The sequence below is a fragment of the Argiope bruennichi genome, chromosome 4 (assembly GCF_947563725.1).
Source record: "Argiope bruennichi chromosome 4, qqArgBrue1.1, whole genome shotgun sequence".
Classification (NCBI taxonomy): Eukaryota; Metazoa; Arthropoda; class Arachnida; order Araneae; family Araneidae; genus Argiope; species Argiope bruennichi.
This window is the reverse complement of record NC_079154.1, coordinates 105603790-105626863: the sequence shown is the minus strand read 5'-3', so window position 1 is coordinate 105626863 and position 23074 is coordinate 105603790. Positions and strand designations below refer to the sequence as shown.

General features: G+C 26.5%; 1 protein-coding gene across 1 annotated transcript; it reads right to left on the bottom strand.

Moving 5' to 3' along the window:
* Positions 1-1770: 1770 nt before the first annotated feature.
* LOC129965518 (succinate dehydrogenase [ubiquinone] flavoprotein subunit, mitochondrial-like) lies at positions 1771-22988 on the bottom strand. Its single transcript, XM_056079487.1, has 16 exons — positions 22779-22988; positions 19383-19442; positions 19039-19200; positions 17411-17466; positions 16897-16984; positions 14866-15030; positions 14573-14721; positions 13753-13910; positions 11095-11230; positions 10485-10680; positions 9688-9888; positions 9311-9403; positions 6579-6677; positions 6324-6467; positions 3947-4057; positions 1771-2055 (listed from the first exon to the last, which is right to left on the bottom strand). Exons 1-16 carry the CDS (start codon positions 22845-22847, stop codon positions 1969-1971), a joined length of 1974 nt encoding a protein of 657 aa, XP_055935462.1. The 5' UTR covers positions 22848-22988; the 3' UTR covers positions 1771-1968.
* Positions 22989-23074: the final 86 nt, after the last annotated feature.

The following is a 23074-nucleotide window of genomic DNA, read 5'->3' as shown; positions in this document are numbered from 1 at the left end:
GATAATTTTAGACTTTCCATCGATCGTTTCAAAGAAAATACGCCAATCAGCGCGCAGGTTTCTCAAGATTAATTGGCCTAAGATTATGAAAATGTTGAGTTTTTCTAAATTTTAACATTCAAAACTTCATAAATAAGTCTTAGTTGATCGTGGAAAATAGAAACATTCATTCATTTATTTAAAATTTGGTGTGTCCAAAATATTTCTCAGAATATGATACCTTACTGCATAAAATTTAGACTTCATAATTTTTTAAATATATTTATAGGCCGGAACAAAATATTATTATTGATTTCATTTCAATCCTTTTGAAAGCAAAACTAAAAACTGAATTTTATGCTGAATCTGAGAAATTTTTGTTGAATTATTCTTTGAGATATTACGCAAATTATGAAAAATATTTTGTAGTTCACATAAGACTTAAATACCGAACGATTCTGTTTGCAGTGCTCATATTCAATAATAATAATAATAAATAAATAACAATAAAAATGATGAATAAAATAAAACGCTTGGTTTCATTAAAAAATATATTTACATTAATTGCAATTTCAGCATTTCCACTTTAAATTAAAGTTGAAGTTTTACCGGAAATGACAACAAATTAGCAAAATATATATAGTAAATTGAACGAAACGATCCAAACAACAGTATAAGTTTGGTATGACTATCAAAATTTGAAGATTAAAAATGTTTTGTTTGAGAAGCTACTAAGAGACAAGTTACTTAAAATATTTAATTGAAAATTGTAGCGAGAGGTAATACTGGTCGCCAAAGGCGGCTAGTCTATAATAAACACCAGGATTAGGCACACAGCTTAATTCAGCAAATGCTTGAGCTCCACACAACGCTTGCGCTTCATTGGACTGATACAACTATTCGCCGTTGACTCGCTATACGACTCTAAACCTTACATTGACTCTTTCCACGCTTGTCTTCAGCTTAGACTGCGGTCTTTTATAGTTCTCTGAGCCGGGCAGAGAAGGTTCTGGAACAAGCAGGCATATCTCGGTTCCTATTGGCTCTATCACCAAAATTCTGAAAGATCCGAGTATAATCTAATTTCACCGCCAAATTCGTCACCATCCCCTGAGATCACTGATTCGGCATCCGATTAAAATCCAACAGAGCTGATCGTAAAACGGTCTTTCCAGTGATTGAACTAACCATGCTGGGAAGCAACATTACAGATTTGTAATAATATAGTTAAGTTGTCCATAATTCAAAAGAACAACATTAATTCTATTGGTACAGGATGTCTATCTACAAGAATCCCTCATAACAAATGGGTTAAAAGTCACAATCTGTATAAAATACAAAAACACTTAAGTACCAAAAAATGTCTTCTTGCCTGAAATCTCAATGTGATTTCAGAACAGACATGTGGAAAGGAACAATTCACGCCTTGCTCCAATTTCTTGTCAATTTGCTACAACTATTGGTTCTTTCTTATCCATCTAGTACTTTTTAATATATATATATATATTATATGGTCAGTAAGAATTTTAATATAGTTTCAAATCGCAACATCTGATTAGATTAAATGAATAATAATATAGTAGTAATTATATCAAACATAAATAACAATAAAGAAAAAATAAATTACTAATAAGGACAATAGATATATATACCAAAAATAAATTCACTGTAAACAAATAAAATAAGATAATGGAAAAGCTATATATATATACATATATATATAGCCTTATATTATATACTAGTACATATTTATAATAAATAATAAATTTTGGAATAAAGAAAAACACTGCATTTAATTGAAACTAATTTATTCTTCCTTTCACCCATACATTCATTGCCAATGAACACATTCAGCCAGTGAAAATATTAAAATACCGGGAAAATAATAATTTACAAAGTTTTTCAGATCAAAACAATAATACGAATGTGCGACACTAGTTGTGAAGCATTAGTCTAGAGTTCTATCTAGTTTTCATGCTCTTCTTCTCACTAATAAGAACGGATAGCTGGTGGAACTTGCTTGCACTCTTTTACATCTAATGTCTCATCGATCACCGGTCTGTATTCAAGCGTAACCTATGAACGATGCAAAATTAATTAGGACTTGAAAGAAAACCTTACAGAATAAATAAAACACAAAATGTCGAACAACATCATGGGAATATCATATAATATTTTGTGTTATTAAAGTCATTAAAAATATCCACAGAAAATGTTATGATTTGATTTTGTACATATGCACCATAATTCATTTTGAAAATAAATAGTTGGTATCATTGAATCCCTCCCCCCTTTATGGATCAGAATTTTTTTATCTTAATTTATTAAGCACATACCAAAGATAAATCTATAAATAATCACTATAATTACCAAGTTCTCAACTCGTGAAGTAAAAAATATATGTAAGGGCAAAACTGACAAACACACACTGCAAACTCAAATTGAATTTTATTTAAACACCTATGACAAAAATATAATAATTTAACATACAAATTAAAATAGGTAAAATAATTCATATAAATAACATTCTTTTAATTCCTGCTTCTAAGCCAGGATCCAAAAACAGATTGTTTTTGTCCAGAAATTTAAGGAAAAGAAAATTTCATCTTTTCTCTGACATTTTTCATAAGAATTGGAATTGTGGAAGCAGAAGAGGATGAAATAGAATGAAATTGATGAGATATCACTTACTTTGGCTGAAAGGCAGTCAAAGTTAAGGACTCACTTCTTAACAATAACATTACAGCATTGAAGTTATTCATTATGACGGAACTATAATTTATCTAGAATTACCTATCCATGTTCAATGATAAAAAAATTATGAAAAAAAAAAAAGTTTTTTGTTCAAACCTTTGCCGTTTTTATCCCCTTATAATTTGGATGGCTTATTCATACACTTAGCTGAAAATTTCACCTTCACAACAACATATCATTTTTGCTAGTTCAACACAAATTACTAAAATTATCATAGACACAAGATAACACGGTCAAAGTACATCTTATATTTTGGGAACATGTTCTGGATTTTAAAAACATTATCCAAGGTGGCCAGCATTTCTCCTGTTTGAATTTCTCTGACTCTTCCAAGTTTTGGATGTTTCTAATATTTTCAGAATGGTATCAGTTTATTATATTCTCTTTAATCATTGTACAATACATTTTAAACCTTATTTGAAAAAAATTACTACTCTTTAAACTAAATTCAATGTAAAATATAATTTATCAGAAGAAAAAAAAAGATTATTTTCACTTATTGAATTTCAGATAAACGTCAAAGTTATGTAAAACTCTTCCCTTTTTAAAAAAATATAGGGATAGTTCCATATATATATTTTTTTAAATAGAAGAGACCCATTAAAGCTTAAAATCATAACAGTAATAGGAATTGTGCTTTTAGTTAGGTTGCCTTTTCCCAAAGTATGCAAAACCATTTCAGCTAATTATGTCAATAACTTGTCATTCTGAAAAAAAGTAAATAAAAACTTCCAGAGAAAATATTATATATTTATACATATATGCAATAAATCAGATATGGTGGTTAATCTTTCTATCCCATAGTCTATTTTACACTAGCAGTAAAAGTTTAATTTTCATTAGTTGCTAATGATGTTTCATTCTACTTATGAAATAATACCAGCAAATTATAATGTTTAATAAAAATTGCTGATTTATAAAAAAATTTCCAGTTTTATAATAAATTTTCCTGACTTTTCTGGACTTCCTGGAATACCGTAACGATTCCCGATTTCCCGGTCGTTTAACCACCCTGTTATCAGAGAAACTGTGCTAAATTTTTTTTCAAATTCACATTCGCATAGCCTTTGTACAAAGAGTTTATCCGATTTCTAAGGTGAATAGCAATGTGAAAATTAATATTAAGGTAAACTCACAGAATTAAGTAAACAATCTATCATAACAATAGCTTTCAATAAAAAAACTTATAAGAATGAGAAAAATTGACTGTTACCTTTCCTTTGTTATCAATCCATGATAATGTGTGCTTCCTCCAGTGTTCATCGATTGGTTTCTTCTTCTGACCTTCCAGAGGTTTGGAATAATCATATTCATCTACCCGATCCTGTAAAAAAAAATAATTAGTTCTGTTTTTATAAATATTTCAAAGAAAAAAATAGCACATGCCACAAGAATTTCATAATGTTCAGAATAAAATTTTCAAAGTTTCAAATATATTTTACAAAAATACTTCATTTAATATTTATTACTTTGTGATTTTAGATTCATATCTGATTGTTAAAATTTCAACATTATTTATATTGTTGCTTTAAAACCATGATAAAAATTTGCAGAATATCTGAAATGTCTGTTGAACCATGAGAAGTTGGTTAATCTTGCAGAAGATAAAAAACAATTTCATAAATTTTCTTTAAAATATTATGGGAATATTAAATTATTAATTATTATAAATATTATTTAGTATTAAAAGTATCTTTCTGTCGCAAACATTTATGAGTGAAACTGTTTTCAGGCTGTTCTAATTGTTGTTATTGGGAATTTCAATTCATAAATTGAATTTTGAAATATCTTGCTTTAATTAACTCAAAAGGACATTTTTCTTTTTCATCAACTGACATATTTTACTATTCCATTCATATTCAATTTACATTTTTTTTTGTTTTAATTTGTTAAGTTATAATCTTATTAGCTTCCTGAAAAGCCATATTTCAAAAAAGTTCCCAATTGCTTCTTCATCAAAAAATTCTCTCTTATACTAACATGCTCCATTTTTCTAATATGCAAATTTCAGGCTTGGTCAAAAAACTGAACGTTTGCTAATTTCAGTGACAAAACAGGTTAATATAGCAAGAGAGGAAAAAAAAAAAACCTCAATGTTTCGATAAAGAAACTAGAATATGAAAATGGTTCATGCTTTTTTAAAAAAAATATTAACTGCAGAAATCAAAATCCTATATGGTAAAAACTTTATGTGTAAATAAGAAAAATGTTTTATTCAAGCAGTTTTCCCATAACCCTAAGACTTGCAGGAATTCATATATCACATAATGATAAGATCATTCTTAACTAGAGTTAACCCTGATGATAATAACTTTGGAAAAATATAATTTGTTCAGCATAATCATACCATGCTTCACTGCAAATAGAACCTAATTGAAAAATAAGCCTTACTATAAATTTTTAGGATGCTTGCAGCATAAACACCAAGGGAAGATCTAGGCATTTTGCAGCCCTAATGCATGTTACGAGACCATCTTAATAAAGTGATTAATTTCATTTCATACTTTAAAAATCAAAATGTTAATGATTTAGGCTATTTTTTTTCGCCTAATTAAATTTGCGGAAATATATATCCTTTCAAATTATTTATTTATGTATTAGCTTAATAATGCAAAGCATATATATTTGTAGACAAGTGTATTCAAGCAGATATATATATAAATATTGCAACACTAAGAGAACATAAAGAAACAGATAAGAACCTGATCATCTATATTTCTCAAAGCAATATCATCATCACAATATTTATTAATTCAAAGAATTTATATTTTTTATAAATTTTCTGACACTGATAAGCTTAATCCCTAAAATAAACCTTAATTAAGATCAGTAGCTAGATGGGCATCATAGCTATTTTTGAATGACCAAATGAAGTGCAAATGCAACACATATGCACATTGGATGAATAACTGTGACTTAATAGAATTTACAAAATAAAATATTTTGAACTTCATATAAGATAAGTGCAAATTGAAAACAAGAGAGGAAATATGAAAGATTCAAGAGAGTGAGAATCTTGCAATCTTCTGCAAAAAGAAATTAAATCTTCAAATGGCCCGAAAAATAGGAATCAAAGAAAGAAGTTTATTCAATAGATGGCAAAAAGATATTCTTGTAAGTGCAAGTGCAAGCCAGATCAGCACTCAATATTTTCAGAATTAGAAGATATCTGTGAAACGATTGATGACACAAAAGGGTTCATAAGTGATATCAAATATTTTCCCATACATTATCATCATATATAGATATATCGCCATAGAATCCAAATTGCTACAACACTGCATGGATGGCGTCCTACAGCAATATGAACTGCAATTCTCCTCAATGAATAAATGCAAACTGTGAATGAAAAATTAAGACATCAATAGAAAATAAGATCCTAATATATTTTTGAGTAAAAATTAATACACGACTCGATCGTATAAATGAAAATTATAAATTAAACATAACAAAGTAGTATATTCTCTTCTGGAAAAGCTAAATTTCATAATATAATAAATTTTAATGCAAAGAATCCTATTAAGGATCATACAAATCTCTTTCAAGGCTGATATATTTTAATTAATTCAAAAGGGGAAAAAGATTATTACTTTGAAATCTTCACGGGCATGAGCTCCTCGGCTTTCTTTCCTAGCTTCAGCTGCAACCATTGTTTGTACAGCATTAAGCATAAGGTTCTGTAATTCCAAAGTTTCAACAAGATCAGAATTCCAGATCATTCCTCTATCACAAACCTATAAAACAGAAAAGGTGTATCAGTAAGTTAATAATACATACAGCCTGTTTATTGAACTAAAGTTTATTAAAAGCAAGAAAAAATAACGTGTTACAATCATATTAATTACCTTGAGATCGTCTTGTCCTTCAAAACAATCAGCAATCAATTTAACACCTTCTTTTAAACTTTCCCCTGTCCTGAAGACTGCAGCATGAGTTTGCATTGTCTATAAATAATAAATGATAACAATTTCTGCTTATTAATTTGGTTATAGAATCTTTCATCTGTAAAATAATTTTTAATTGTCATATCTTACATTTATTTTTCTATAATAAGATACTGCTTACAAGAGCAACCAAGAATTGCAGTTGGAATTAGGAATTTCTGACTAACCAAATCTAGCTCGGAATGAACAGAAACTTAATTATCTATATCTCGCACCATGTTAAGAATAAAACAGCTTAAAAGCAAAAGCCACAATGCCAATTAACATCATGTATAGAGATGAAACAATGTAGGTTTTACAAGTAATTCTAAATGCACAAACCAATGCAATTGATTACCTATTAAATATATTCTGGTACTATAGAAACATTCATCTGTAATATTTTAACTTACATTAAGAACTACACACTTAATAATGTGATAAGATTGTCACAAAAATATTCATTAATTTCTGTTGTTTCTCTCAGAATTGACAAATGTGAAATTTTAATTTAAATAATGAAAGGTTTAAGTATATCTTTCGATAATTAAAGTAATAAGAAAAAGTGGCAAAATAAGTGATTTGGGAGGAGGAAGAGGCAAGGCTAAATTTTTAAATGCAAGATTATATATACCTAATAAAATATATACTGTTAAACAAATCCCTCTAACAAAATAGAGCAGGCTTTATAGAGAGGTAATGGAACAAAATAATGCAACAAGAACTAGGCACATCTTTTAATAATTAATATATACAGCAGAATTTCACTTAATGAGCATAATTCATTCTTGAATCTTACTCATAATGCAAAGCCACATTAAATAAAACAGTTTTTTTCCATAGGAATCCATGTAAAATAAGACAATGTCTTCCATGCCAAAAAAATTATAATAATGTAATTTTATAATGAACATATTGCTCTTTATTTACAAGAAAGTTGTCAAAGGCATTTATCATTAATTATGCTGCAAAATAGAGTGAAAATGAAACAACATTAGGGAGATGCTTTACAACATATGATGCAATAATTGCCCACGCTTTTAACTTCTCCCTAATTTCACTGGGGAGGTGGTTGCTTTGTTGAGACTATTATTTCCTCTTCTCCTAACTAAATCCTGTCCACATATTTTTTTTTCTGCGAAATAGGATGTAGCACCTTAAGTTCTTCAATAATTCTGGTTAAGTTTTTGAACATCATCATTGCTATCCACATCTAGCTTCATAATCTTGAATACAGACACAATTTTCTTGATTAAGGCACTCTGGCACTTGCTTAAATTCCTCAAAGTAGCATTTGACAATGCTATTCAGTCAAAACTTCTTCTATGTACATAGGGTTCACTTTAAACAAGCATTCAATAATAACTGATACAGCCAAAACAGCATGTGGTGTCACAGTATTTCCCTGTTACTCATTGTATGAACCATTGCTTGTTAAGTAAGTCACTTTTTTACATTTTGTTTTGCTTGCTAAGCAGATCAGTCATTTTGAGAGACGCTCATTAAGCGAGGTTTGACTGTAAATGTGACTACTTATAATGTTGTCAACACAAACAAGACTGAAATATTAGTAACAAATAATGAGTTAAAAATAGACAGGAAGTATGTTTCTGATAATTACTCAGAGAAAATGCACTGGTGAGAGTTCAGATTAAATTTTCAGTCACAATTTAAATGAGATACAGAATTTTTTTTTAAATTAATGAATTTTAAATTTAAAAAAATAAAAGCATTTATTATATACAATTATATAAACTGTAAAAAAATTTATATGTACAAGAATTCAAAATAAATAAATAAAAAAAAAGCTTTTGTCATATGGAATGATCCAAACCATATGCAAAGAAACTTATATGTATGTAATAATAATTAAATAAAGCTCTTATAGCAACATTTCTAAGCTATTATATATAACAATAATTTTAATATTGAAACAGATACAAGAGCCTTTATATCTAATAATCTTTTTAAAGAAATAAAAATGCTAAAAAGAGTAAGCTACACAGCAATGTCCAAATACTTTTGAAATATAAAACAATACATTTCAAAAAGTACTTAATTGTTACTTTTAATTTACTTAATAGTACTTTTAATAGAAATATTTAATATAAAAATTAAGGATTACTTTTAACTAAGTATTTTTAAAAACAAAAAATCTTGTGATCTAATTCTCTTCTTTTTTTTTACGAAATTCTTCAAAGAAAAACAAACTTTTTCAGTTAGAAACCAACTGAGAATAATCACTGAGCACAAAATTCAATCATAAGCAATGAAATTACTCATAAAATTATATGAGCAAAAATAAATCAACCATTTTACCATCAACTGCAGTAAACTAACAGGTATAAATATAATTTATTTGCCTTTATAATGTTTTTGTCTGACACATTTATGAATTTCATTAAAAAAACCACAGTAGATGACATGAAAAGCCGGAGGAAAAAATATAAGTTTATATTTTTATTATAAGAGTACAGATATAGCAAAATTTCAGAATTATATCTTGAAAAAAAGATCACTGTTTTATCAACAATATTAATGTAGGAAAAAAATATATCAGTAATACGAATTTTTTTTTTTTTTTTATCATAGCAGATTTTTATATATATGTAGGCACACAAGATTTAGGTCCATGTTAAAAAAACATTTATTACCTTTTGCATTTGTAACCTCAGCTGCGAAGTCAACGTGGATCCATTTGCATGTCTCATATTATCCAAATTTGCTACTGATTCTTCACCATCAGTCTAGATGAGGGGAAAATAGATTTTATATTTTACATTGAAACAACAAACATCTGAAAAATTCAAGCATGCTGACAAATAATCCATTTGAGATCAGAATATTATAAATTGAATTATCCCCATTTCTGACCAACATACAGAACATAAATAAATTGGTCTTCTCAAAAATCATACAAAAATACTTAAAATACTTCACATATATGTAGTATTTTATAGGATTAATACATTTAATACAAGAAATGTATTTCAATAGAATTAAATTACAAGAAAACTAATCTGATACTTACAGGTTTAAGCTCCATAACCGGGTCTCCAGGTTTATCGAATTCAGCAATTGTATGTGCACATGCTCTTCCAAACACAACCAAATCTAATAATGAGTTTGCTCCCAATCTGTTTGCTCCATGCACTGAAGCACAGGCAGCTTCACCACAAGCATAAAGACCAGGAACAAGTTTATCACCACCAGCATGGTCATAAGTTATGACCTGAAAAAGCCATCAGAAATATTTTCTTATAAAACATATATCAAGATATTGATGATGTAGAGGATGACTGAATGTTAAGAAATCTTAATTGGATGATTCCACAGAATACAACAATATAAGTATTAAGTATAAATAGTCAAAGAACTTTTAAATTTGGCTTTTTAAAAATTCATATTCCCTTAAATTACAATTTAATCTATTAAAGTTGCTAGTATTAACTTAGTTATTTTATATTTCTCTTGAGATCAAATATACGTGGCCAACTTCTAGAGTGGGAATTCCAAGTAGATTTACATATATGTGACATAGTGAAAGTGTTTGATTACTGAAATCTTTAATGTAAATCTATTAATTACTATCCACATTAGGGCTGAGAGTTCTAAAACATCTTAAGAGAGTTCAAATAAAATTATATAATAATGCAGATTTCTAATATCCAGTAAAACATTATAGCTAAGTTATCATAGTGATCGAGTTTATAATGATTAGATATTAATAAATGAAAAATGGTTAAAAATACGTAAAACTAATTTATAACCAAGAGTATTTTAAAGTAATTAAATGATTAATTCAACAATATACTATAATTGCTTTACCTGTCCTCTGTAATTAGTTGGAACACCTCCCATATTATAATGTACAGTAGGAAGGACTGGAATAGGCTCTTTATTAACATCAACTCCAGCAAAAATCATTGCTGTTTCAGATATTCCTGGCAAACGAGTAGCTAACTGCTCTGGAGGTAAGTGATGAAGCTGCAGATAAACGTGATCCTTCTCAGGCCCACAACCCCTGAAAATTAAGAACAAAATATTTTATTTTTCAATTTAAAATAGTCAAATAAGATAAAATAACTATAAATCTTAAAAATTAAATATGATTCTTAATAACTGAAACCAGGAATTGCTGTATTTCAGTAAGCTGTTTGCTTGATTTTATTCATACCCCATAAAGTATTCATATTCTTTCCCAAGACTTAATTTAACAATCAATACATGTAAAAGGAAAATATAACATAAGATTGAACATTACAATATATATATATATATATATATATATATATATTACATTTCACTCTGAAAAAATAATAATAAAAAAAGATGAATACTTGAAATCTGAATTCAAACTTGAAAGACGAGGGTAAAAGCAAGCGAGGACTAAAAGAGAATTTTTAAAAAAATCTGGAAAAAAAGCAGCTAGACTTACCTTCCTTCTCTGATTTCAATTGTCATTGCACGAGAAACAACATCTCTTGAAGCCAAATCTTTAGCCACAGGTGCATACCTCTCCATGAATCTCTCACCTTCACTATTAATCAGGTAACCACCCTCACCACGACAACCTGCACACATTGAACGAAATAATATATTAATGATTTTCTCCATAAAATTATACATGAATACAAAATAAAAGTTCTAATTGTTTTCATGAAAAATGATGAAAGAAAGAATCATAAACTTCTGAACAGATAATATTTACATAATTTGATACCATAAAAAGAAATTTCAATATTGAGCTTCTTTTCATTCCTTTGAAAGTCTTTTAATATTTATAAATTAAAATATCTTGTTTAAAATCATATATTATAATATTTATATATATATATATATATATATATATATATATATATATAATAATTATAGATATATATTATAATATCTATAATTATAATATTTATGAATAATCTTGTTTAAAATCATGCACTTAAGCTGTGTCATATATGTAAGAGCTTCTTTTTTTTTTAGTCATTCAAAAGTGATTGATGGTATCAAAAGTATGGATTATCAGAAATTTGAATAAACATAAAATGTATCTTTCCCCACCACATTAATCCTTTACAAAATGAACAATAATCCTGTGTGCTTCTTAATTTAAAATGATAATAAACATAGATAATTTAACTGAAACCTGATTTTTAGATGATTATATATACTGAAGAAAAATATTACATAGTTTCTCTAACAAAAGAGAAGGAGAATAAAAGGATGAGATTACTAACTTCAAATTTTATTGAAGAAAAGTTACATTAACAAAAATAGGATAATTTTCTAACAATGCATAAATGGAAAAAATGAAATGAATAAAGAATGATAATAAAAGTATACATGAAAACAGCACATGAAAGAATATTTTCTAAAATAAATAATTTGGTAAAGCTATTTAGCACATAAAAAATGAAATGACTCCTGAACATAAAATTGTATATCATGACTTTTTTTTTTTAAGAAATCTATTCTTGGACCTTAATGTTAATATTAAAAAAAAAAAAAAAAATCCCATTCCTGGATAATGCTAAAAAGCATTAAAAAAGGTGCACAAAGAAATAAAAATCAGGTTCTATCAAATCACATTCCAGAAAGTAAATATCAGTAATAAGTTTATAAAAATAATATCTATGAAAAAATAGAGTCAAGTTTTGTAAAAATAGTCTCAATATATTGATGTTAAGAAATATAATAGAAGAAAAGGGGGGAAAAAAGAATTTCTCTTTTACCAAAAACAAAAAGTAAATGTTTTCAGTAAAAAATCAGTAACTTTCTTCTGTTAAGAAAAACCTTTATGTAACGTAAAGCAATTCTTTATTATAAAATAAAAGAAAGAATTAATGGCATAATACTCATAATATTTCCTATTAATATTTAAGAAACTTTAAATGAAATGACTCAAAAGAAATCAAGTAGAAATGAAAGGCAAATTTAGTTAATTCACAAACTGAGCATGAAACATAATTGTGGCAATATGACTAATATGTACAAATTTGTCATGCATTTCATTGGAAATATTAAGTGAATTCAAGTAAAGAAATATATATAAAAATTGTTTTCAAGATGGTAAAGTTTGCTGTCAAAATCCGAGACTTGAAACTCCCGATATAAACAGGCTGATATGAATAATTCTCTAATTGATTAGCCTTACCAATTATTATAAAGTGCAAAATTCAATTTTTCAAAAGCTTTTAAACCAAGAGCTAATGTATGTGGTTCTCTCTAAACTAACATCCTTTGTCTCAGCTGCTGATATATCTTCAATTTTCATAGCTGATAACATTATAAATTTTTTGACAAACAAAAGGAGTAATCAAGTTGGAGAAATTTTAAGTATATTTGATACCAAAATCATACTTCTCGTATAGAGCATATTACACTTTGTCTTACAATATAGATAAAACATACAATATATTTAATTCTGTACATATTAGACCTTGACCTTGAATGCTATGCAAAGATACACTACTGTGTAACATTATGCTAACTAGAATTAAGCAAGCAAAATGGTGAAAAACAAAAATTTAATGAACATAGTGAATATTTAAACTTTTGGATCTACATTCATAATATCAATGATTGATAGTCATGTAAATATACAAAAGAATCTGCATTTCTTAACTATAATGAAGAAATTAAAGAATAATTAAATTTCAAAAAGATTCATACAACATCTTAAAAAAGACAATGGCATACATTAACTGTTAGAATGTCTTAATATCTCAAAGTGTCTACATATAAATACTTTTACAAATTTCGAATATAAACAATTTAATGCAATTACATATAGTAAAATGATTATTGTTGATATTTTTTACAGTCCTCCCTGCAAAGGGAAAATATAACATTAACTTACATGAAAAACATAACTGTAATCCAATTTCTGTAACAATATTAAATTTAAAAAAAAAAAAAAACTGATAAAAAGTTTAGGAATGATAATTGGAAACTTAAACAACATAGCATTTTAATAGTTTACATCCATTGGAAAATTGAGAAAACTTTTAGAATTAGCTCAGATAAACCATTTTATAAATTAAATATATAGAGACAGCTTACTTCAATAATAAAATTATTTAAAGCTTTAAATATACTATACCTTCAGTTATAAGACATCCAGCTCCATAAATTCCAGTAGGATGAAACTGTACAAATTCCATATCTTGATTTGGTAATCCAGCCCGAGCTACTAAAGCCATGCCATCGCCAGTAGATGTATGGGCAGAAGTACAAGAAAAGTAGGCTCTGCCATACCCTCTTATAAATAAAAACAGATCATAATTATTTTTAATCAGAATTTTTTTACTTGAAATCTAATTTTAAAAATTAATTTATAATTTAAAAAAATACTATCTGAATTCACACAATATTAAAAAAATATGATTGCTCTTTAAATTCTACAACAGGTTAGGGGAGAGGAAATGAATTGAAAGGAAAAAAGAATCTAAGAAAAGAAATGATTTGTTCTTCATTTTAAAACAAAATTGAGCTAAATTATCATTATTTAATGCTGGAGAAAATCTAACTAAGAAATCATTGTTTTATAAGTTATACCTTTTCTTAGAAAAAATAAGCATATTATATGTATTATAATAAACAGGATAAATTAAATAAAACTTTTATATTTAATAATGTACATTATTTTTCTATCTACACTTGTAACAAGAAAATTATTTTTAAAAAAATAATTAAAATATTTTGAAATTCAACTATGCAACTATTTTAAAGCAAGAAAGTTTTTCTTTTCTCTCTGAAAAAATTAAAGAATTTGACTATTACATAATTAACTCTTATTTTTAATATTCACATATATAAATACAGGGCAAAAATTAGAGTGACAAGGTGGAAAAACTAAAACTCAATACAACAATATTTTTAAAATTCACAAATAAGGAAATCTGAAAAATAAATTAACATACCCTGTAGCTAAAACAGTATTTTTTGCTCTAAACCTGTGTAAAGAACCATCCTCAAGACAAAGAGCTATGACACCCTTGCAAGCCCCATTTTCCATCAATAAATCTAAAGCAAAATATTCGATGAAGAAGTTGCAGTCATATCGCAGAGACTGGGGAAAAGAAAATAAAAATTAGAAAATATCAAAAATAAAATCTGTTATTTTAAAATCCTTAAATAATAAAGAAAAAAAATCACATGCATTAAAACATGCTAAATCATAAGCAAATAAGGATTTAGTAAAATAAAAAATTACCTGACCATACAGAGTGTGAAGAAGCGAATGTCCTGTTCTGTCAGCAACACAACAGCATCTGTGAGCTTGCCCTCCTTTGCCAAAATTATATGACTGTCCACCAAATGCCCGTTGATAAATTTTACCATCTTGTGTACGACTGAATGGCATGCCATAATTTTCAAGCTTCAAAATAAAGAAGAAAATTTTAAAATGCATCTGTTATCTTAATTTGGTATGACATTTAAATTAATGAATTTTACAATTTACAAAAGTTAATATTCATTCAATTTATTCATCCTATCAATTATAAACTATATATGCTTTAAAAAATAAGAATTTTAACTTTTTTTTTAACTTTAATTACTACATCTATTTGAATTTTAATTAGAATCTCTATTAAAAATACATGATTTTTGTTAGCATTAACTTTAAAGTAAACTACACAAAAAAGTATGCATTCCATTTTTTAGATGCCAAGCTACATAGTATTAGCAATTAAAAAAAGATGGACTTAATTAGTACACTTTGTAACATTAGAGCCTAATGTGATCAAGATGGGGGGGGGGGAGGAGTACAAGGTATAAAAAAAAGTATTTATAAAAAAAAGGGGGGGATATAAGAGGAACCTATCTTTCAAAAATATAAAACTTCCCTATTAGATTTGGAAATTTCATTCATGCTTTTAACCCCTTCAGGATAGATGCACACACTAAGAAGTGCTCCCATAGCATGGGATTAAGCAAACACCAACTGTCAAAATAGGTTGGAGAATTTTATTCTTCTACGTCTAATGCATGCTATACTTTGTACATAATAATTCGCAAAAAGTACTAATTGTGCGGAAATAAAATAATTTTTAAATATGTGACAGTAGATATGTTTTCAATCACGACTCAAAAATATTTGATGTTAAATACTCAAAAAATAAAATGCATTTTATAATAATCAACGATATTTAAAGTAAACAACAGATTACTGATACAAAAACATAAAGGAGATAAATATTTATGATTAATATTTTAAAATACTTCAAAAAATATAATAATTAATGCTTCAAAGCCATATGAAAAATTTCAAAATACTGATCAATGTTATTAGACCAACATTATGCAATTTATATCTATAAGCAGTATCTCATTTTCCTTCTTACTTCAAGTAAAGCATGCATCATCCAAGTTTTTAATCATCTATTTCCCTATAATTAATTTAATATTTTGTTATTCTCATTGAAAAAGTCCATAGAAAAATCATTCCTATATTTACATGCTCCCTGAAAAAAAATAAGCGAATTAAAACTCATAACTGCATAATCATTTGGGATAGAATGCTAGTCCAGTAGGAAATAAACTTCTACTGGACTAGCATTCTATCCCAAATGACAGTATTAGTTATAACAGCCAGTTCAAAAAGAACATGTGCTTCTCTTTACATTGGCAAAATATGTTTTTTTTTATATATATTTGTGAAAATTTAATGATTTACAGATACTTGCCTAACCATAATCTGACCTCCAAAAGAGCAATACTAATGTATGGGACTACTCTTTTGATAAAAACATAGATTAATAATATAAAGTAACAAAATCATTTCATTCCAAAAGTATGATACAAGAATGTGGCATTCCAAAAAAAATTTTAAAATGCAGGAAAATTAAAAGCAAATGTACATGTGTGGCAATCATCCCAAAGGGGTTAAACACAATATATATCACCTAGAATATAGCACATAAATTAGAATTTAGTTTCTGCTATTTTTGAAAGAAAGATATTTTAATTCAATTATTTAAGTCATATATATTCCAACTTAAAGTAAGGCTTGATTAATATTTATTATAACATGAGATTGCTGACTTTATAATTAATAGAATCATATAAATGAGTTATCAATGAAAATTCTTGCATAATTTGCTACTACTGAAACTCTTGTTAATGATGTATGAGAGAATATTTTTAAAAGGATTAAATAACAAATTTAAAGAAAAGAGTCTGTTTTTAAAATAGATACAATTAAATAAACATATCAAAAATTATGTTTTCTCATCATGTTCACCTCAATAACAGCTTGAGGTGCTTCACGAGTCATGTAATGTATAGCATCTTGATCTCCAAGCCAGTCAGATCCTTTGACAGTATCATACCTGTAAAACATTATTCAATAATTTGTATACAGCTAACAATTAAATAAATTTATTTGATGAATCTATTTTATAAATATAATTTAAATGCTTCAATCAATGATAAGAGATAGAAAAGTTAAATAATGAAAATGCTTTGAAACAAACTAGTACTTGTCTAACAAATTTTTTGAACATAAAATTGAATAATATTTCTAATTATCATTAAATGGAAGCAATTAGAAAAAGTGCTTATGAATGCTTTGCCTGAATCCCAAGCAATTAAGAAATCTCCAGAACTAAATATTTTTGAATCAAATAATTATAAAATTTAACCCATCTTAAATCTCAAATACTAAAAATGAATCGATTCTAAGTAATTCAAGAAAATATCAATTAAAAAAATTATGATCTTTTAAAGTGAAATATATGGAATATATAATAACTTACATGTGCCATTTCCAGTCATCAGGTTCCATATTCCCCAAAGCAGCATTAATGCCACCCTAGATTATAAAATTTATTAATATTTTTTTTTCTCCAAAAACTCAGCGACATAAAACATGTTTTTAAAATTCAATAAAAGAATCTTGTAAAACTGATGATGAAAAGGGAAGCGTATGTGGGAGAGGGGCGAATTTTCAATGAATAATCTGATACAGATCATACAAATTATATACAAAAAGATAAGCAAATATTTAGTATAAATATATCACAATTTATTTCATTTCATAACTTAGGCATAAAATATTCAAGGTCCTTGTAACATATTTCTCGCCAGTGGCTCAGACTGCAGCTCTTGGCTACCCCGAATGCGGAAATCTTAACGCCATCAATAAATATTGCACATTTTCGAGTGCCCATCTATTACCACAGATATCTTAAAGCTTGGCTGGTTGTCGCTGATGGATCCACTTCAAGAGATCCTTTACAGTCCTGAAACACCAAAACTGGCGGCAGTGGTCTTCCAGACCTTTGCCAATATCTGAGACTTTCTTGCCTCACTTTTTGCATTTCCATGGACAACCACTTAGTCATAATTTATTTAAAAAATAAATTTAATTCATAAAAACATTTATTGTTACCCAATACAGGAGGTTCAAAATTAAAGCAGTATTGTTCTCCCATTTAAAAAAAAAAAACAAATTTAAATGGCATTAACCTGATAATGGAGATTTTTATATTAAAGAATGAATTAATAAATGATTCATAAAAGAATAATTATAATAATTAAAAACAATAATAGTATTAAAAAAATTTATTTAAATTTTTAAGAATTTTATTTTTCTCAAAATTAACTGTATAAAAATAAAAAGTTTTACAGAAAAAAAAATTTAATTTTATTGAAGTTATATTAAGTAAAGTTTTAAATGCATACTAAAACCATTTAGAAATGGGAAAAGTCTTAAGTGATTTTTTTTTAATCAAAGACAAAAAAAACTGCAATGAATTAAACAGATTTATTTCATCAATACTATAGGATAATTCTCGAAATTTATGCAGATATAATACACAAAATAAATTTACAAATATTTCAAATGCAAATATTCTTTGGTTTATAATAATAAATTTTGTTCCATACTTTTCATCATTTTACCATCTGTAACACAAATGAATTTACAAAATATCAGAAATAATATAAACAATGTTTTATTTTTGTCCCAACTCCCATTCTTTCCCCAAGTAATAAAAATATTTGGCATTTGTGTGCATGTGTATTTATATAACAAAAACCATTTTTGAACATACAAAAAATAAAAATTAACAAGTAAATATTTTTTTTTTTTTAATCTTCTGGATACATTTTATTTTTATTTACAACATGGTTTTCACAAAGAATAAATAAATGGAACAGAACATTCTTTTCTACACATACATTTTTGTGGTTTTTGTTTAGATAGTATGTTAATTTCTTTAAACATACAATTTTAATACAACATGAAATTGGCTGATATTTTTCAGGTAATAATACAAAAATGAGGTTTTGTTAAATCTAATCTTAAAAGTACAGTTATACCAGTTAAAAAAATTAAAATTGAAAATTTTAATATAATAAAATTGAAGAAAAATATACATACCTGTGCAGCAACTGTATGTGACCTAGTAGGGAATAATTTAGAGATACAAGCAGTTTTGAAACCTTCCTGAACAAGTCCAAATGCTGCCCTGAGACCAGCGCCACCAGCTCCAACAACAACAGCATCGTATGTATGATCAACAACAGGATAGTCATGTGATATCTTAAAATTTATAATAATATAATGTATAAAAATATTCCATAATTTAAAGAATCTAATGAAGATAAAGTTTAAAAATAATCAAAATAATATAATTTTAATTATTTTTATTTTGGGTTGAATTTATTTAACCCCCAAAAAAACACAGATCTTATTATTTGCTGAAATACATAAAAGTATAATACCTGAGTTGTAGAAGCTCCAGCAGTTTGCCGCCCTTTTATTGTGAAATGAAATTGTCTGTTCTGTATCAAAACAAATAATAATAATAATATGATTATTTTATTCATTTGCTCTTAAAAAAGAATATTTCAAATTTCATGATTAAGACACACAACCAAATCAAAGGTAAAAAAATAAGACTCAATATTAGAAATAATAAAGTGCCCATTCATTTACTCGATAAAGAAATCCATTCTAATAATAGAACTATTTCCTAAATATAATAGAGTTTTTAGTTTTTATATTAGCAATATATTCAAAAGATTTATATTTCACTACAAACAAATCAAAATATTAGTTTTTAAATAAAGAGATTAATATTTATTAAAAATACAATAATAAAAGGAATAAGAAAGAAAATAGTAAATTATTACAAAATCATAAATCAAATTTTCATATGCAGTGAGAAAACTTTATTTGAAGTAGTAATTTATCTAAAAAAAAAAAATTTTTTAATGTGTATTACTGATATAATTAAATAGCTAGTGGTGGCAGCAATCCTTGAAAATATTTGAAAAGCTGTTTTCTCTCCTTCATTTTTAAACCAGTTTTGTTATTTATCCATATTGGGGATTTGATGTACAATAAAAGTGGAAATAATGATAATACTACAGAAAAAAGAAAGTGAAACATAAGATATACAAAATTGAACTGACTAGAATTCCAAAAGGGATCAACATTTTGTTGCACAATGTTTAGAGTTGAAAACCTAAGACTTTTCCTATTGAATTTAGTGGTATATGGGCCGCTGAAAGCAGACCACATTTAGTATGATGTTAAATATAAAATGTTCTATTATTCAACTTCCTTCTCACAAAAAGTTTGTCTTTGTTCTCGATTTTTCCCCCCTCACTCTTCCCACTTCACAACTACTTCATTCTGTTTTTGCTTCCATTTTGATCAGTGACATATTGTTCTAATTAAACATATTTTAAAAATATTAATTCCACTCATCAACAATAAATAAGATAATTATCTAAAATACAATGAAGATAATTACAATCAATTCTAAACTAATTTAATTTTTAAACTATTTACAGAAAAAAACTGTTTAAAAATTATATTCTCTTATTAAATATTTTTCGCAGCACTGCTTGGTTTCCAAACTGACGAGCTGTCACTGCAAGTAGCTAACTTGATTGACCTTTTAAACTAAATGTGAATGAATCATAGCAATGGTTTCTTTACATTTTAAGGACTTTAATATATCATCTTCAGATTGCCAACATGTTTTGAAGGAACATAGATACTACTTTGACTTTGGTACTTTAGGATTATACCGTCAACTGTTTGAGATAGATATTACAATTTTCAATTAAGGCTATCAAATTAAGACAAAAGAAGTCCAAACACATATTAAAACTTTAATGAAATCGGTTCAAATTCCAAGGCCCACAATTTTAAAGAATCTATTCTTATTCTGAGGCTACCATAACACTAATTCACACATCGTATTCCCAGAACAGCAAAAAAATGTTGCAAATGCAACAGCTTTTTACTTAAGACAAACTTTCTTGCTTATTTTTAAATCCTTATTTGCTAAAGTATTTTCTTTCTAAAGGAGCTTAACAATTAGAAAGTGTTTCATTTTACAATATAATACTTGGAAGAATTGTAAAATAAAACAATGATTAAGATAATACTCATTTGTTAAACCTTAATTTACACTAATTAAATAAAATTAGAATCATCCAAGTTTTATAAAAATCTATTAGAAAACAGTACAATCACAAACATACTTTTCACAACATATTAAAAATATCTTCTTAAATTTCTTATTTGTTAGAATTTATTCTCTTTGGTATATAAAAATTTGTTAGGAATAAAAAATTGTCAACAAGATTAAAAATGTTAGAAATACATGTAGAATAAAATATTTTTTTAAAAAATGACTAGAAATAAGTCATTTAGAAGATAAGTAATTTATAAGAAATATCTAAATCTCTTGGATCAATCTAATTTTACACAAAATAATATTAAAAAAAAGATGCCCAAAAAATATTTCAAGAAATATTAAATCTCCTTCTAAAAATCAGATAAGATGTATATATATATATATATACATATATATATTATTAATTATAGTGATAACTCAATTCTTCCCTACGAATAAATAAATAAGCATTACAATTGGTATTTTCTAAATGTTTGTTCTTTCAAAAGCAAGCAGTAGATGCATTTTACCTAAAGTAATTGTTTTATTACTTGAGTTTCATTATATCAATATAAATAATAGGAAAATGATAAAATATACTTTCTTTGAAAAATATTTTATAAACAACTTTACTATATATCTGCAAGCATAATTTCCAAACATCACTAAATTATTAGATGTTCAGTAAAGAGGAAACTAATGTCATTAAATTAAAATATTGATCATTTCTATCATAAGAATTAATGAAAATGGATGTGTTATGACCTTCAGAGAGATTGAAAGTAAGGCTGGAAACATGCCAAAAGATGTTGATGTGGAAAGAATTCATTTTAAAACAGATTAATTTTCTGCATAAAACTATTTTTAAATAAATTTTCAAGAATATTGCACAGAAATTCAAGGAATGTACAAATGCACTAAGAGTAAATGTTAAAAAAGGCTTTTTTACAGACATAGACTTCACAATTTCATAATTGTGTTTCAACTTTGTGCATTTATTTTATTAATAACTGCATAAATTTAAACCAAACAACATTATAAATAAATATAATATTACTAAGAAAATTTAAAAGTATGAAATGAAAAATAATCTTTTCCTGGACATTATTTCTAATTCTAAAAAAGTATGGTTTTTTTTTTAAAGAAAACTCATTTGTTATTATTTTCGTTTATCATTTAAAGGAAATAGTTCATTTGCATTAGAAACTTTTATTTGCAAAAATTATTATCATTTGAGACGATCAGTCAACAAGGTTATTAAAATCATAATAAATTAATAATATTCGATTTTAATTAAATAATTATTATAAAATCTGATTTTTAATATAATAATATTTTATAAAATTTGTGATTAGCAATTTTTATCTCTTATCCATCTTATCTCTTTTTATCTATTGTTATCTACTGTGTGCACAAAATCAGTAGACAAAACAGAAACCGATACCAAAATAATAACTTGATATATAGTATCCTTTGAGAAACGTCCGATATTTTAAGCTTAATTCATTCTATATTGCAAAATTTGTTTTATCTGTCTTTAATACTGAAACATCTTTTGTATCAAATAAAATAAAAATTATGACATATTATTAATATGAATCAATTCTGAATAAAATTATCAGAAGTTTTCATTATTGCATGCTTATTTTTTAATCCCCAGCTCCTATGTTAAGGTCAATCAAATACATGTTTATATAATACTTACGTATTGCTTTTGACGAATAAGGTTAAGTAACCTGCTCGCCCGTAAATTTCTGATCATGGTTTGTACCATTTTATAATTGCTCAATCACTTTGATGTAATTCAAAGAGAGCAATCTTAAAACTCTTCAAAAGACAAGCAATAAATATTTTAATTCCAGCAATGTGGTATACTACAACACCACACCACTGTTGCTCTAGCAATAAGGATAAATATAAAGCCGGTTATATAAGCTTTCGTGTAGGATCAATACTTCTCAATTAGAAATTAAAAAAAAGAAATAGTATGAAAATATGAAA

Coding starts and splice junctions, on each gene's coding strand:
- LOC129965518 (XM_056079487.1), bottom strand. CDS start 22,847: ATGGTACAAACCATGATCAGAAATTTACGGGCGAGCAGGTTACTTAAC. Junction 19,443..22,778: donor TTATTCGTCAAAAGCAATAC/GTAAGTATTATA, acceptor GTTTTGATACAG/AACAGACAATTTCATTTCAC. Junction 17,467..19,038: donor CACATACAGTTGCTGCACAG/GTATGTATATTT, acceptor TTTATAATCTAG/GGTGGCATTAATGCTGCTTT.